Consider the following 16,731-nt stretch of genomic DNA (forward strand, 5'->3'; position numbering starts at 1 on the left):
GGTGCCCGGCTGGTTTATCTGGTTCGAGCATGGTGCTAACGCCGTCAAAATCGCGTTCTTTTGCATTGTCTGGAATGGATTATTCCTTCGCGTCATCGGTCATAAATGTATACAAAGTAAAATTACGCGCAGAGGTTACCGTGGCCGGTTAGCTCAGTTGGTTAGAGCGTGGTGCTAATAACGCCAAGGTCGCGGGTTCGATCCCCGTACGGGCCATGTAGTCTTTTGCGTATTAGATTCTTTTTTTACTCGGTCAATGGTAATTGTTGTTACACATCAAGACTATAGCGGCCGGTTAGCTCAGTTGGTTAGAGCGTGGTGCTAATAACGCCAAGGTCGCGGGTTCGATCCCCGTACGGGCCAATTAGTCCTTTGCCGAGTATCGATTGCTTTTTAGGAATCGGTCAATGGTAATGACTATAGAAACCAATGTTACACATCAGCGATGCAGCGGCCGGTTAGCTCAGTTGGTTAGAGCGTGGTGCTAATAACGCCAAGGTCGCGGGTTCGACCCCCGTACGGGCCACTTAAACTTTTGGATTACTTTGTAAATTTTCCATCATAATTAAATGGATTTTGTACAGCTATTACATCATAACTGGAGTCCATTTCCAGGGGTATTTGGAGTCCAAATACAAGAATGCTGCCACTGTTTGGACACATTGAATATACTTTTATCTAGGGGTCACCAACTCCGGTCCCCTACACTAATCTACTCATTTTACTCCGCTTCGGTCACTACTAAAATAAATTGTTTTGCAATTACTAAAATAAATTCACAAGTATAGTTTCACACATTTTTTTGCACTAAAACTATTAACACAAAAAATATTACTTTAAAGTATTATCTAATATTTTTATGATGTTGCTCAGTAGGTTACTTATAGGAGCACATCCAAATTTGGAACTACTAAGTGTTGACGTTAACATTATTCAGTATATATTGAGTAATGTTAACAGTCACCATTATCTCCAAAAGACAAATACAAACAGTAACAATGACAAAAGTATTTCCTTTAATCTACATTGAATGTTTTACTAAGCAATTGAAAAGCCATTTAATGAGTGGGAAAAGAAGCAAGGTATGTAGACCGTTGTGTCATGATGCTTAAATCCACGAGAAGAGCATCTCATATTGCATCTACCTATTGTCCATATCACTCATCCTCACGAGACACAGGTAAGATGGTATCCATCATCTCAGTTGACTTTGGGCAAAAGGCGGGGTACACCCTGGACTGGTCGCGAGCTAATTACAGATGTCCCACAACGAATTTATGAACATGTAAGGTATTATCACGGACTCTCTGCAGGGAAATGAGACCTGAGATGCTGTTTCAGAGCTGGTATAGTGGCAAGTTCTTTGCGACACTTGTGGCAACGTAGAGGTAGTTTTAACAATTCGCTGGTGCCTTCTTTAACTGTTACCTTTCCATCCGTTTCAAGCATATGGATGACATCTGCAGAGAAATCACAACAAAGAGCACAAAGTAATCAATTTTAGAAAAAAAAAATCATTTATAATTGTCCTGATGCTTGGGATGTCCGAAACAGTAACTTTGGTTCCTGTAGCCTTCCATGAACGGAGACTGATTTGTAATTTTTCAAAATAAGACGTGCCAACATTGGCTTCTGTTTTGGAAAACAATGAGAGACATTTTCTGACATGTTTTGAACTAAACTGAGTCACAATTAATCAATTAGGTACATTTTCCGCACTGTCAATTGAAAATAATGTGCGGTTTTTTTAAGGATACATTGAAACATCTTTTTATATCCATTTGATCCAATAATAAAACAATTGACAGATTAATTGATTTTTAAAAAATAATCCTTAGTTGCAAGCCTGCTATGACCAATATATTGATTTCACCTTGAGATTCAATAAAGTAGGCTGTTGTGAACGAGTTCCAGTGCTTTTTGTTCTTTAAGCAAGGAGAATCAAAGTCTTGGCTGATCACGTGGAGGTGCACATGACTGCGGGAGGAAAAAGACAACATTTGACAAAAATGTATGTGTGTGAAAAAAAATTATAACAAGGTATACCAAAATTAAAATTGGTATTTTCATGGATTGGCAACAGAACTGGCTGTGGCTTGCACAGGTAAAATCCTAAAACTTATTTTCAGCATGTGTGAAAGAAAGCTTGTAATTTACAACATCATCACACTGCAACTGCGATTCAAATTTTGAATGGCTGTAAAACTAGTTGCCGACAAATCAGCCACTTATGAAAACAAACAGTTCAGTTGGGTTGGGCCACATTGATCATTGTGCAGTGAGCCCTTACTCAACAACTATCACTATAAGATCCAGTTACCTCATACTTGGGATGGCATGGTAGCCACAGCGAAAGTCCAAGGAACTAGCATGTGGGCACTGTTGAATCATTTGCTCGGCTACTTTCTGCATGTGCTTAACCAGGTTGGAGTGCTCATTGCGCAACGCCTTCAGGCTGGGAATGGATAGCCATGGAAGAACCAGCCAATGGTAACGTGCCTTGGGGTATTTGTCTTTGATTACAACTACTTGATCATCCTTGTACACCTACAAGAAAAAAATATGTATGATAACCATAAAACCATAGCTGTGATTTACTTACGAGCATATCTTTTTAAGAACCTGCATTTTGGAGTCTTGCATTGAAGCCTTCAGCCCTTGGCTCTAATGTCCCACGCTTTCCTGTAATAGATTACTTTTTACTTATGATTTTGGCTGCAGCTTGATGTTGCTCCCCAATGAATTACATGGTGCATTGTCCACTGGAATAAATAAAGGCCACACCTCCAATGGGTGTTTTTATCTATCTGTTTATCTACCACAACACAGCACATCACATTTGTAAAGCTTCAGGAGTTTAAAATGAAAGTTCTGCCGTATGCAGCATAGCACAAAAAATATTTCAAGAGTGAACAAGAAAGAGTTAAGGAATAGAATTTAAGATCTTATGTCAGGACAAGATTCCATCTCACTGTGGAGGCATAAGTACAATGAAAATTTGTTACGTTAATTCTGTAAAACACAAAGACCCTCCCCGAAAGAACAAACACTGACCCTAATGTATGTCCAAAAGTGGCGACTTCATGAGAAAACATGGTAACTAATCCATTACAAGATTTCATTTATTGTAAGTAACTGTTTGTCACAAGGTCATTGGGATATGTCAAAAATGGTAGCACTAGGCAATTGAAACAAAATTATTGTTAAAAAGTCCCGAAGAAAAGTTCATATATTAGCACAACATTTTCAGTTGTAAATGTCTTACATTGATCTTGCTTGAGTCTTCTGCTTGGCCAGCCCCAAGCAGTTCGGATTTTTTGGCTGATTTTCTACTGGGAGCCTCTGGACAGCCTTCTTGATCCATAGAAGACACTTTAAGTGGTCTCTTACAACTACCAGGATCTTCCTTGAATTGTATTGTATATGGGTACAACTCATTCACAATGTGGAGTAACTGGCCAGGCTTCATTTTGACCTCCTTCCCTTGACCAACCACCACAGAGTCGATGGAGGTGTGGTTTGCACCCAGCTATAGTATCAAATTGAGAAAGCAAATCAGTAATCATCTTTAAAATTAAATAATCAAAAAAAATCTTTTTCTCTTACCTGTTTAACGTGGACAAAACCTTTGTTGCAGTTAGCCTTCAACTCGACTGGTTTGAAAAGGATTGTTTGGGTAAAGTTGTAAATTAATCAATTTAGGATCATTGCATTTTAAAAGAACCTGAGAAAATAACTTAGATAAAGTTAGTAGGCTACCACAGTATTATATTGAGTATAATTTGAGTCATGCAGATAAAGGCACATTGAAAGTATGCAAAACAGAGCTGTAACATTTAAGAATACGAAACAAGACCTAGAGATTAAATCATTAGTAACAAACTGAAATTACATGAAATCTAATCTATCTGTCATAGTACAGTTTACCTTGTTCTCTGGAGCATTTTTTGTCTTTAATAGTAGTTTCTGGCCCACGACCCAGGACAACTGGCTGAAGGTGAGGCAAGAAAATAGGTTTATGCGTTTCCTCTTGACTAACAAGCCAGCAAATTGGCATTTTAGCATTTTATGTCGACTGAAAATATAAATAAGAGTCAGATTAACAACCCGCCCACGGTTGCTTTGTTGATTGCTATCGGCGCCTCGTGATGACGTCGACGCGGTGCCGCCTGCTCCGTGACAGAGAAAATTCTGGAATTTCAAGTCTTCGCTTGACTTTTCGGCGGCGTCAACGTGTTGCTTACAAAAAGGTTTGAACGCGTTGTTGCGAATGTGCGAATGGATATTAGTGTATGAATTCCGTTTAATGGGTCAATATAATAAATGAAACCATCGCATTTTAAACTAGCATTAGCTAGCGTTAGCAACAAGCAACAAGGCTCTCGAAAGCAGGGCCGGAGAAACGAAACCTTTTTAACACATGGGCAATGCTTTGCAATTACAAGTTGCTTCTATTTCATAGCCATTTCAAATTATTTGTTCACATTTTAGTCTGTGTATGTCTCTTTAAATGTATCTTAAAGTAAGCATGATTTTTTTTTTTACACGTGATAATGATGAAAGAGGGCAAATTCGTTTTAGTTGAGCGTGTTGTGTCATTTTCGTTTTGTAATGTAATCATAGACATAACAACCCGTGACAGTCACCACATGGTCCGACAAAAACATCAAACTTTGCGTTTCGTTATAATTGCTAAGTTGTTGGGTATAAATGTCAAATATTTCTGATTCGGCCACTCCCTTGAAGAACTAGGTGGCATCACGTGTTTCCATGCCCCTAAAAGATAATCTATTGATTCACTTGCAAATTACACAGACATAAAAGTCCAGTGTTGTATTGAAATAGTAAACGAGTTTTCATGATCTCCCTTTTCAAAGGCTATCATCTCAAGGAAAACATGTTGAAGGAGTGGGTTTCGATGATCCCTAAATATGAGTATTTCAATAGTATTTTCATGATGTCCCTTTTCAAAGGTTATCTTCTCAAGGGAAACATGGTGAAGGAAACGGGTTTCTATGATACGTTGGGGGTGAAACCCCATGCAACTCCCGATGAACTGAAAAGGGCCTATCGCAAACTTGCTTTGAAGTATCATCCTGACAAGAATCCCACAGAAGGAGAGAGGGTAATAAAAAGTGTTGAAATTGTGACCATTTGTATCTGTCATGTTTTAATGAGAGTTTTTGAATTATTTGTAGTTCAAGCAAATCTCACAGGCATATGAGGTGTTGTCAGATGCCAAGAAAAGAGAGATTTATGACCGGGGAGGAGAAGAGGCCATCAAAGAAGGAGGAGGTGGCGGTGGAGGAGGAAGCTTCGCCTCACCGATGGACATATTTGACTTGTTTTTTGGAGGCGTGAGGCGGATGCACAGAGAGAGAAAAGGTACGTATACACGTCACTTGATTTTCTATAAGCTGTATTGGTATTTCTTTTATTGACAAACTACAGGGTGTTAGGCAAGTCTGTTTCTCTTTGAGTTCCCTTATATCAGGGATGTCAAAGTCAAATTCACCAAGGGCCAAACAAGCTCTTTTTCAGGGACACAAAACCCATTGCATGTATGGTACATCTGTCTGGTGGCTGCTTTGAAAATGTTATCTGAAATCTGTGTTGAACACAAAACATCTTGATATGAGCTGTTATAAAGTGACACTCTGAATAGTATTGCATATATAAATTTCTATTTTTTTCCTCCCATGGCAGGGAAGAACATAGTGCACCAGATTTCAATAACACTGGAAGATCTTTATAATGGAGCCACAAGAAAACTTTCTGTCCAGAAAAATGCTCTATGTGAGAGATGTGAAGGTATGTCTAAAGATTCAAAACTATGGTAAATGGAGTGCATTGTTTTTCTTTTAGAGCTTTACATCATTTGTTGCCCAAATGGCTTCATGGAGCCTCACAAAAACTCATCCACACACACATTGACATATCAGCATCACATACCAGCGGTGTCTGAGCTTCTTCATTGTAGAATTTTACCAAACTTCGATTGGTCTTTTCTGACTGTATTTCTTGGATAAGCAAGACTAGGTCCTTTATCCTCTACTCAACTGAAAGCTAACAAAGCCTTGTGACATCATTTGTTTTTAATCTAGGTGATAAGGAAACATTCCAGTCGATTCTTTACTTTTTGATGTAATACCAGAGAATGTCTGAAAAAGAGACCTGATTTAAAAATACATGCAGAGAATGTCTGAAAAAGAGACCTAATTTAATATATATATTCATATATATATATATGAATATATATATATATATATATATATATAAGCCATATTGAAAGTTGAAATACCACCAACATTAAGATATTTTGGACTAATCAGAAGCCTAATGAAAGAGCTTCATAGAAAAGCACAGCAAAAGCAATCTAACGCATGTTATACATATTTTACGACAAAGACATTTTCCACCAATGTCTCAATGCCAGACTTCGATTCATCTTGGACAAAAGGCCAGAATATTTGAAAACCAGATAAAAATGGACTTTTTGTGTGAACAAGACCTTTGTTATTGTGAACAACTGCCATAGCCCAGAAATTGAACTCTGACAGCTTGTGAAATATTCCATCGACAGGTCGTGGCAGTCGTAAAGGGGCAGCCCAGATGTGCATGTCGTGCCATGGTACGGGCATGCAGGTTCGAGTACACCAACTAGTGCCGGGTATGGTACAGCAGGTGTCCACAGTGTGTCACGGCTGTCAGGGCCAAGGTCAGCGAATCAGTCAGAAGGACCGCTGCAAAGCGTGCGGTGGTCGGAAGATGCTGCGACAGAAGAAGATTCTGGAAGTCCACATTGACAAGGGTAAGAACGAAGGAAGATCCAACCATAATGTCGAATTGTCAATGAAGGATCAAGCTAACCCTTACATTGTACAGGGATGAAAGACGGCCAGAAGATCATGTTTCACGGGGAGGGAGACCAGGAGCCAGGTCTTGAGCCAGGTGACATCATCATTGTACTGGACCTGCAAGAACATCCCCGTTTCACAAGGTACCATTTTCACCTCTAAATGTTAGTTGTTTACACTGTGCGTAGGTTTGTAGGCTAGGAGTTTATCACATTCTCTATGGGCTGGATAAGTACACCACATTTGCACAGTGATATTCTCCCCGGGCGGCACGGTGATGCCAATTTTGCAATGCACTTCCAGGAGAGGAGAGAATTTGACCATGTCGATGGAGTTGCAACTGGTAGAAGCTTTGTGTGGGTTCCAGAAGCCTGTCCAGACACTTGACAATCGAACCCTCCTCATCACGTCCCATCCAGGTCACAAGCACACTGTGTCAACTTCTTGCAAAAAGGTCCCGACTAAAACCAGTTAATAGATGCAAGACTGTCTTTTGACCCACAGGGGAACTGATCAAACCCGGGGACACCAAGTGCGTCTCCAATGAGGGGATGCCAATGTATCGCCGGCCATTTGAAAAGGGCAAACTCATTATTCACTTTTCTGTAAGCGAGCCACGTTTACGCATACATGCAACCCATGTCACACATTGTCTCACAAGCTTGATGTTTCAGTTAACCCAAATTCCCTTCCTCTAGGTGGTGTTCCCCAAAGCCAACTTCCTCCCAAAGAACAGACTGAAGGAGCTCGAGCGCTACCTTCCGGTGAAGGTGGACGCAGAGCAGCCGGAGAGTATGGACGATGACCTCTACATCTACGCCGACCTTGAGGACTGTGACCTTGAGAGCCGCAAACGGCACAGGCATCAGCACTACTACATGGATGAAGATGACTATGCCAGCACCGGAGGTGTTCAGTGCCAGACGTCTTAAACATCCACTTTGCATTCCAAAACCTTCATCTTCTAAAGTTAAGCGCCTTTTTAAAAAAAAAAAAAAAAAATCTCATGCACTTTTTTTGGAGGGGGGGGGTGGGGTTTAACTTTTCTCAGTTGTCAAACTGAACCACAAAACTGTGTTTGTCGTCATTATTTTTGAAACTCTGAAGGACTTAATTAGTGTTGCTGCTGTAATGACACTAAGAAAATGAAATAAGTCCTCTTTTTGTCCCGATAACAGTTTTTTTTATGCGGGGCGTGGCATTCTGCTACAATGCCAATATAATACAGAATAACCTTTTATAGTATTACTGAATCACTTGCTGTTGTAAACATTTTTTCAATGACCTGTTCAATCCAATGTGTGTGTGTTAAAATAGAGTGTGCATGCTCACTTTTATTACATGTATGCTATTTTTTAAACATTTCTTAATTTTAAAAATGTGACTGACAAAGCTAAGCAGCTAAACAATGCTTGAAATGTTTCAGTTGAAAGTCTAATATTTAACTTGGGTTCAACAATTAATTCCCTACTGCCATAGTAAGTGTGGTCTTTGTTTTGCTTTTGTACCTGTCATGAAAGGAGACAAGTCGGCAAAAAAAAAAAAAAAATCCTAAATGAGCCAAACGGTTACGGTAGTGTTTAAGATTCAGAAACTTTGTAGGAACCGCAATTTATTTGGTTCTTACTTCAATGTTTACTTGGATACACCACTTAAAGCATTAGCATGTTAAAAATGTTAGGCAATGACATCTGGAAATATAAATGACATGTTTTAATCAACAGAAAGAGTTTAAGGCCTGCAAGTCATTCATTTTGTCTCATGTCATGGTGGTTGTCAAACTGGTTGTTGACTGTAAATGCCATGTTGGTAGGTGGCTCTGCAGCTGTGTTAATCTTACCTCAATAAATGATTGTCTTAAGAAATCTTGAAATTGTTTGATACACTAAGGTGCATCCATTCTCAACAAAATGCATATTTAGAAGCAAATATGTGTTTTTAATGTCCGACATATTTTTAAGGACTACCTAATTATTTATGTATCTGACCTACCCAATTTACAAAAGCATATAAATATGCTGACAGTCCAATTGAAATTCTAAACAGTTGTAAAACACATAGCTGCAATTAGAGAAAATATATTTCGCATACTCTTGAAGTCTAGCAGCTTGCAAAACCAATTGCAGCCAAGACAAAACAGCTTTAATTTAGCAAGAGCCAGATTGATAAAAGTGAATCCTCAAAGAAGTTGTCCACAGTATTCTCGTTTTTTTGTGTGAATTCTCAAATGTCGCGAGATTTCAGCGTGCAGGCAAGCGTCCAGCTTCTCGACACTGACAACAATCCATCCATTTGAAAACATTTTGAAGTCTTGAACGAAACTTCATTCCACAGCCCTACAACATCCTGATGAGTGCATCTTAAAAGCTGGTAGGTACTTTGCAGTACTCAATACTCGGGCAAAGAATAGGCTCAAGAGCGTTTATAATTCCAATATTAATCCGCAAATGTATAAACATAAATATATCATTAACTTCAAAGCAAGGTACAAGTAAGGAATGAGTCACATATTTCCAAAATTTTAACGTAATGGCAGCTGGTGTAGTTGCTTTTGAGAATATTCGTGAATATCAACATTTCAGGAAAATAAATAACAAATGTTTCAAAGACAGTAAAGCACCGTACGTAAATTGTTTACAACAGTGTCTAACCGATAGATGGCGCCAAAGCTACTGTGAAAGACAATGCACGCCTGCATGTGTTAATGGGACCCAAGAAAAAAAGCAATTATCCATATAAACACGAACAACTATAAGGAAGATTTTGGGAATTTTACTGATTCGCATTTCTGACAGTGGCAAGCAGAGATACATACGTTTATATTTACAATAGGAGATGACTGCCAGTACCATAGGAAAGAAATACAGTATGATTTGCACCTTTACATTACTGAGAGTTGTTTGTACTACAGAAGAGTAATACGTGACGTCACGTTAATTGTACGTACTGTACGATATTCATACAACGTGCGTCACTGGAGCTTCACGGAGACTTTAGTGTTGTTGTCATGCAAATGCTAAAATAGCTCGATTTGAGTAATAATTAGCACTGAGGTAGCATGCAGAAACAGACAATACTGAAAAAAACCAGATACAAAAACATTTACAAAAGTGCATTAGAAACAAGAAGTTACATATAATGCATTATTATACTCCTGATACTGTTTGTTTACGGCCAAACAAAGAACCGACATTGTTTTGTAAAAGTATTGTCACAGCAATTCACCATCATGCATTTTCATATCTAAATACAAAATAGATGAAAATGAGTGAGTTTACACTGTGCTGGCAAAATTGAAACCATGAGGAAGTAGGCACTAGTATTAAGGACCTACTTTGATTGATACAACCGTTAAATGTAAATACATGAATACATCATCTGTTTAGAAAAGAAGTCATCTGATCACTGTAGTAAAAAGAGTTCTCACAGAAATGCTGCATCCGTTTTCATGGTTTTGGTGTCAGATGAGCTTGGCAACCTACATCCACAATATTTCTCTTTTAGCTATGTCCGTTTTTCTTCTCTCACCTGCAGGGATGCTTTTTTTTTCTCTCTCAACTCATACAGGTGCCAATCAAGTTTCATTTAATGTGATATTGGTTATCTAGGGTTTAATTGTTGTCAATCCTTGCAAGCCCATGAAAAACCCCGTTCGACAAGGGTATTATTGTTTTAATGCTGAGAATATATGATCGCCTGAAGATCATAACTGCAGCTCCTGGGCCATATTTACATCTTCACAAGATTGCTACATATGTTAACCAGCACTATAATCCTAAAATATTATATTCCTTCCATTTTTATTTTACTTTTTTTCCATCCACCTGTCCATCTTAGGTACGCTGTGATGTTGAGGCAAAAGGACCAGTCAGTCCCAAGGTGAGCCCACTCCAGCATCAGCTATTCTACTTTAGTAGTATATCTGTCTGTCACAATGATTTGCTGTATGGTCTGATGCATAAAAGCACCTTTAGTAGACTCATTGTGATTAGTTGTTCGTCTGGTTTGTGTCGTGTCTCGATTCAGTATTCGTTGCACGTTGGGATGCAAACATCACGTGTGAGATTCTCCGTATCATCCAAGACCCTGAGTCATCAGTCTAAGGCTTCCACAGCCTCAGGAGGCCGTCCACGCTGTAAGTAGCAATCAGATTCTCATGTGGGTGGTGAGTGATGCCAATTACATCTTTCTCATGGACCTGCAGTGGGCACAAAAGCACATTCTCCTCTAGCCATATTTATTTTTCTGGTTAAGTCGTCCCAAATTCTTGCATAACGCTGGCAACCTGAATTTAAGTAAATTATAATGCTCATACATGTTCCCTGCGGGCTTTTGATAATGAACGAGTATTCTGCGCAGGGCCTACCGTCAGAGTTTTCTCCAGTCTTGCTGTCGCGTAGTTGAAGCAGTAGAGCACCAAGTCCTCTCCTACGCAGTAAATCCACTCACCTCGCGGGGACACTGCGCTGCACACAAACTTTGCTCCCGACTTTCTATCTGCACTAAACGTCTTGACAGTCTGAGAAGGAACCAAGCAAAGAAACTCATAATACCCTCCATGAAAAAAAAAAAAAAAAAAAAGACAAGTTTTGACTGAGACCAAAATGTTTATTACGTTGTGATCCCTCTTACCTGACCCTGCGTGTTCATGACAACAACCGTGCTGGAATGGTTGCAAACCACAAAGAGCTGTGGATTTTGGGGAAGAGTGATCACGTTGTTCACAGGGACATCCGAAGCCCGCGACAGAGACTTAAACGTGTGGATGCATTCACAAGTTTTGCTGTTCCAAATCTAAAATACACACACACAATAGTAATCATCCATTAAATAAAACAATCATCATTTTTTTTGCATTTATTTGTCTCTTTAAGTTATCCAATAATAATTGTGCAGTGTTTTTAATAAAAGCTTTCCATTCACGCAGCTTAGTGACTGGAATCGAGTTTTTTTAAATGGTGAAACTGCATGACACTGATTGCGTTATGCGTTCAAAAACTGCAAGGTGGCATCGTGTCTCATCTGATCGCCCACTGTACCTTAACAGTACCGTCCGATGATGCGCTGATGATATGAAATCCATCCTGTGTGAAAGATGCATCATTCACAAACGACAGATGTCCATTTAACTCCTTCAGTGTTTGGCCCGAACGCAGCTCATGGATCCTGAGCAAGACATAATAAGTAAACATGAATTATCTTCATCTCAAGAAGACATTTAGTTTTTTTTAAGAATGGACAAAATATGTTGCTGAGCTGGGAGTTTTGTTTAAATTTTTCAGTGCCAAGGGTCTGTGGAAAAAAAAAAGCGCCTGTCAATTCACTGCATTCAGTCTAGGTTTAAAGAAATGTGTGACTCATGGTGGAGCACGTGTTGTTCCTGAGCACATGGAGTCTCGACTGCCCCCACGCAAATTTATGTGCTGGCGACAGGGGAACGGCTCAGCCTACACACCCCTGGAGACAGAAATAGAAATATCCAACTTCTTCATTGTGATAGAGTTTGTTGTTGAGTGTGTGTGTGTTTTATTAAAACTGTCAGTAGAAAAATGCTCATCACTTGGTTGCCAACAATTAGCAAAGATGGTATTTGTGAATTTATGGAGAATTCCCTTTGTAAATAATCCCAGTCCAATTTGTATTTTGTTGTTAGGAAATAGCTTAAGAAACACACCTGATGGTGCGGTCAAAAGATGCACTGAGGATTTGGTTGCTGTCCTTGGAGAAACTCAGACAGGTCACACCTTGGTTGTGCGCATGCTCAAACCTGCGCAGGCACAGGCCACTCTGGATCTTCCACACCTTGCGCACAAAGACATACGCAGAAGGGTTTCATAAAATAAGTCCATAAAATAATAAGGAACCTTCTGCCTCTGTGGCGTTGATTTATTTTGACAGTGCGATACATATCTAGCAATGATACACAACAAATCAGTGATTCCCAACAGTTTCGCCATGAGAGATTATCATTATTGACACGGAAAATTATTACTACTTTTATTATTACGATTACAATACTTGATCGATGGCTGTACCTTTATTTTTCCATTCTGAGCGCCGGTGGCGAGTAGATCTGAATCCTGGCTGAAGCACACACACAACACTGCATCGTCCATCATCATAAAACTGTCTTGGGCCTGGTACTTTAAATCCTAAATCGAATACACGTAGAAAAGAGGATAGATTGTGTGAATGTCCTTCATAGACAAATAGATCAGCTGACCTCTAGTGCCACTTATGGCGTTTACCTTGCTTATGTTGCCAGTGTGAAAGTTCCACACTTCAATGAATCCATCCACCGAGCCAGAGATTAAGTATTTGCCATCAGGAGAGAAACGGGCACATTCCACATGTGACCGACGTCCAAACTGCACAACAAATCAACAAGCTTTCCAGATTTTCTATTATTATTATTATTATTATCAATACATACAGTGTTGTTTACCTTAATGTGGCGGTACAGTTGGGTTGGAAAAGTTTCTTTCTCTGCATATATGTCCTTTTTGCATGGGCTCTCGATGGTCATTTCAGGTGAGAGGCTCTCTGGTGAGTTCAGTCTCAACGACTCAAAAAAACAAAACAAATTTACATTATTGCTTCATCCAGAAAGTTCTCCCAAAAGTCGATTATGCTTAACTTTATGTGTGTGTATTCGCAATGTGTGTTCAATAATGATTTTGGATACTTACCCCGACTTGTTCCAGGAGCCCCATGAGGCGTGATGGCGGCACCACACTGACCTCCCTCACCAGCTCTTCTGCAATGGCCCTGCGCCGCTTCTCCTTGCTGCTACCTTTTATGTATCCCTGCAAAAGGAAGGAAGAGCAAGGTGTCCCTCTACCAAAATACCTGTGAGCTGTTTCACTGCGCTGCAGCAACCTGGATTGGACTCACCTCACGCGGGTCAAAATAGGAGAGTGTGAGCAGGTGTTCCAGGTGGCTGTACCTCTCGGGCTGGGTCTGCTTCAACATGATCATCGGGTCGGTTTGTCTGAGGAGTGAACGAGCAGCGCCCACCTCCCTCATCTCAATCAGCTCCATTACCACCTGTTGGAGTGAATTTAACAGGAAATTATACTGCACATTCAAAATGTACATTTTTAAAATTACTCGTTTCAAAATGACCCAAATTGAGTAAGAACAGCTCAGTATCCTTTTGTGAGCAAATAACCACAATCATATAAACATCATGCAATTAATTGGTCTAGGGTACAATGTCTATAAAAACTAAGCCACAATGAAATTTACCACTGTAAACCCAATATTTCGACATTCTTTCACCGAGTTAAAGAGTGAAGAGGTGATTTTAAATTTCTTCTTGTTTTGGAGAAAAATCAAAAGTCACCTGTTCATAAAGGTCAATTAGTGTGTTGTCAGGCAATTTGAGGGATTCAATTGCGAGCAAGACTGAGTCCCAGTGGCCTTTTTGGATGTCTGCGATGAAGCTGTCGATACTCTCCACGGTGTTGAGCGAGACTGTTGTCTCTTCCTGTAACGTGGTCAAGGTCCTGTAGAGGTTGTTCTCCTTCAGGTATTGCATTATAAGGCGAATGACACTACAGAGAGAAGGAAGAACTTGAGAAATCCATTGTTTGTGTTAAGTTTTGGGCCACATATTTTTGTCGTCTTAATATTTGTATGATGAATTGCACAAAGAGAGGAATGATAATAATTCAACACGTGGATCACATGTTGCCACCGAGTGGTGCTGATGTTCTTCTCTTAAGCCAACTGTGCTCATTAAACCTTTTTTAACACATTGTAAGAAAATCCGCTAAAACGCTTTTCCCCAAAGGAAGCAAATGTAATTATGGACCATCAAAAGCTTACAGGCTGGCGCTTTACGTCAACAGGCGCATGCATATGAAACCTTGTCTCCTCGCATCATAATCATTCTGCACGTATAATTACAGCACCAAATGAGGACTTTGGCATTCATCAAAAAGAATAAGTAGCTGCATTTCAAACTGAATAGTAAAAATAATATTGCAAATTTCAACGCATTTTAAAAAAGATCCAACGTGCAATTATCAAGGTGCCCTAATCGGCGAATGAGTTAAATGTATTCAATTAATTAATTAAAATGATTTCTTACTCCGAGGGCTCCATCTCCATAGCCATGCTGACGTTATCTTCTGCAGATGCTGCAACAGACTGAAGTGCGTGGTGACTGCGCGCTCGTCAAAGCCACGTGCAGCTGCTCCATCGAGGCCCCGCCCACTGCACGTGTTACTCGTGCGTGTCGTTCGGCTTGCAACAACAGTCTCGACCCCCCATCCCCGACACCCCCCACCCCCAAATGCTATACAAAAGACCGAGAGGCTGCACCCCGCCCTCCTCCCTGACGCATACCGACACATTCCGGCCAAGCACGTTTCGATGATGCTGCCCCATCAACATCCAGCATCAGCACCACGCGGGAACATCCCACGTGTTTTAAAGCGTACACGGGGCCCAATGTCGCGTTTCGGGCGTAAGGATTCAACCAACACTTTGTAGAGCAACTAGACGGTCTTTATTTGCGTCTCATATCTTCTAAACTCGCAGCCATTCCACCTCACCGGAACACCCCCAACCCCCTCTTCCTGTTTGGCCCTTCAGAATAAAACAGCAGTACAAACACTTAACACCACATCCCCCTTTCTTTGCAAACATGAAGACGTACTAATTTTGCATGAAGGAAAAACTTTTTCTTTTCTTATAACACCACTCTTAAACATTTCCTTTTTCTTTTCATGTAACACCACTCTTAAACATTTCCTTTTTCTTTTCATACATACATGCTTATAAATCCAGTTTTTGTGGCCTTGTGACAACACGGCCAAACCTTGTTCTGACAGGACTTGTTGCCTTTGGAGTTTGGACAGGGGACTCACTTATGTTTGGTGTTGGTAAGGTATCCTCTGTTGGACTGATAGGTGTACTTGGGATTGCCATCTTTGGTGTAGTTTCCGGCATTGGCAGTAGATGATGTCTATTTCTCCTGATGGCTCCGGAAGGACCTTCAACCAGGTAAGAGCGGGGTGCTGAGTGAGAAGAAATGACAGTCCCTTCACTCTTAGTGTCCGTGATCCATACCGGTTGTCCTGGTGACAGTTGAGGAAGATCTCTCACACGATGTCGCCTGTTGTACCCCTCACTGTATTTCAACTTCATCTCTCCTTCCCTTGACGCCACAAAGCCCTTGTTCGGTAGACTGGGAACAAGTAACGAAGGGAGCTGGGGCACTGGAGTGCGAAGTCTTCTTCCCATTAGAAGTTGAGCTGGGCTATATCCATTAGCCAAAGGGGTCGCTCTGTAAGCTAAAAGTGCAAGATACGGGTCTTTTGCCTTCTTGAGTAGTCCTTTAACAGTTTGGACATGACGCTCAGCCTCACCATTGCTCTGTGCAAACCTTGGACTGCTGGTTACATGTCTGAAACCGCAGGCTGCAGCAAAATCTTTGAACTGTTGGCTAGAGAACTGAGGTCCGTTGTCACTGTAGAAGAATTCCGGAATACCATGTCTGGAAAAAATTGACTTTAGGTGTACTATAACGTCTTCTGATCTAGTGGGTGTCAGTTTAGCTATCTCCACGAATCTGGAATAGTAGTCCACCAGAAGTACGTAGTTGCTGTTGTTGAGTGTAAAAAGATCTGCACCTACTTTTTGCCATGGTCTCTCTGGAAGCTCGCTGGGCATTAAAGGCTCCACTGGATTGACACGTTCTTTAATGCACGTGGTGCAGTTTTTCACAAGCTCATTTATTTGGCTACTCAAACCAGGCCACCACACTGCCTCTTTCGCTCTCTGTCTGCATCTTGACATGCCCTGATGTCCCTCATGGAGAGCTACCAGGACTTTGTCGCGCATAGTGGTAGGAATAACAAGTCTG

The 16,731-nt window shown here is 40.5% G+C and overlaps 3 protein-coding genes, 1 long non-coding RNA gene and 3 other non-coding genes across 8 annotated transcripts; 5 read left to right on the forward strand and 2 right to left on the reverse strand.

Moving 5' to 3' along the window:
• Positions 1-142: 142 nt before the first annotated feature.
• trnai-aau (transfer RNA isoleucine (anticodon AAU)) lies at positions 143-216 on the forward strand. Its single transcript has one exon. It is a non-coding gene; the product is annotated as a tRNA-Ile (tRNA).
• A 73-nt stretch (positions 217-289) lies between these two features.
• trnai-aau (transfer RNA isoleucine (anticodon AAU)) lies at positions 290-363 on the forward strand. The gene has a single exon. It is a non-coding gene; the product is annotated as a tRNA-Ile (tRNA).
• Positions 364-452: 89 nt separating this feature from the next.
• On the forward strand, positions 453-526 carry trnai-aau (transfer RNA isoleucine (anticodon AAU)). Its single transcript has one exon. It is a non-coding gene; the product is annotated as a tRNA-Ile (tRNA).
• Positions 527-993: 467 nt separating this feature from the next.
• Positions 994-4,064, reverse strand: aptx (aprataxin). Its single transcript, XM_061274790.1, is given in 7 exon segments — positions 994-1,460; positions 1,874-1,977; positions 2,321-2,547; positions 2,623-2,682; positions 3,266-3,529; positions 3,607-3,653; positions 3,928-4,064. Coding segments are annotated over 7 exon segments (996 nt in total). The 5' UTR covers positions 4,058-4,064; the 3' UTR covers positions 994-1,296.
• Positions 4,065-4,112: 48 nt separating this feature from the next.
• Positions 4,113-8,722, forward strand: dnaja1 (DnaJ heat shock protein family (Hsp40) member A1). Its single transcript, XM_061274789.1, has 9 exons — positions 4,113-4,250; positions 4,974-5,125; positions 5,199-5,385; positions 5,707-5,811; positions 6,584-6,811; positions 6,886-7,000; positions 7,161-7,276; positions 7,362-7,462; positions 7,556-8,722. Exons 2-9 carry the CDS (start codon positions 4,994-4,996, stop codon positions 7,787-7,789), a joined length of 1,218 nt encoding a protein of 405 aa, XP_061130773.1. The 5' UTR covers positions 4,113-4,250; positions 4,974-4,993; the 3' UTR covers positions 7,790-8,722.
• Positions 8,723-9,107: 385 nt separating this feature from the next.
• On the forward strand, positions 9,108-13,766 carry LOC133151281 (uncharacterized). Of its 2 annotated transcripts, none has more exons than XR_009713882.1 (4): positions 9,108-9,227; positions 10,695-10,736; positions 10,884-10,992; positions 13,562-13,766. It is a non-coding gene; the product is annotated as an uncharacterized LOC133151281 (long non-coding RNA). The 2 variants fall into 2 exon arrangements; XR_009713883.1 differs by lacking the exon at positions 13,562-13,766 and adding an exon at positions 11,217-11,547.
• Positions 9,678-15,076, reverse strand: LOC133151280 (WD40 repeat-containing protein SMU1-like). The gene is made up of 12 exons (XM_061274167.1): positions 14,953-15,076; positions 14,203-14,413; positions 13,752-13,904; positions 13,547-13,663; positions 13,303-13,422; positions 13,106-13,225; positions 12,893-13,009; positions 12,532-12,659; positions 11,897-12,023; positions 11,490-11,651; positions 11,224-11,376; positions 9,678-11,055 (listed from the first exon to the last, which is right to left on the reverse strand). The coding sequence occupies exons 1-12, from the start codon at positions 14,976-14,978 to the stop codon at positions 10,957-10,959; spliced, it is 1,533 nt and encodes a 510-aa protein (XP_061130151.1). The 5' UTR covers positions 14,979-15,076; the 3' UTR covers positions 9,678-10,956.
• Positions 15,077-16,731: the final 1,655 nt, after the last annotated feature.

Source organism: Syngnathus typhle, linkage group LG3 (assembly GCF_033458585.1).
Source record: "Syngnathus typhle isolate RoL2023-S1 ecotype Sweden linkage group LG3, RoL_Styp_1.0, whole genome shotgun sequence".
Taxonomy (NCBI): Eukaryota; Metazoa; Chordata; class Actinopteri; order Syngnathiformes; family Syngnathidae; genus Syngnathus; species Syngnathus typhle.

Excerpts from the sequence above, each read along its gene's own strand:
- dnaja1 (XM_061274789.1), top strand. The coding sequence starts at position 4,994 with ATGGTGAAGGAAACGGGTTTCTATGATACGTTGGGGGTGAAACCCCAT. Across the intron at positions 6,812-6,885 it reads GGAAGTCCACATTGACAAGG|GGATGAAAGACGGCCAGAAG; the intron begins GTAAGAACGAAG and ends TACATTGTACAG. Across the intron at positions 7,277-7,361 it reads CCTCATCACGTCCCATCCAG|GGGAACTGATCAAACCCGGG; the intron begins GTCACAAGCACA and ends TTTGACCCACAG.
- LOC133151280 (XM_061274167.1), bottom strand. The coding sequence starts at position 14,978 with ATGGCTATGGAGATGGAGCCCTCGGA. Across the intron at positions 13,664-13,751 it reads CCTATTTTGACCCGCGTGAG|GGATACATAAAAGGTAGCAG; the intron begins GTGAGTCCAATC and ends TTCCTTTTGCAG. Across the intron at positions 11,377-11,489 it reads TCATGAACACGCAGGGTCAG|ACTGTCAAGACGTTTAGTGC; the intron begins GTAAGAGGGATC and ends GTTCCTTCTCAG.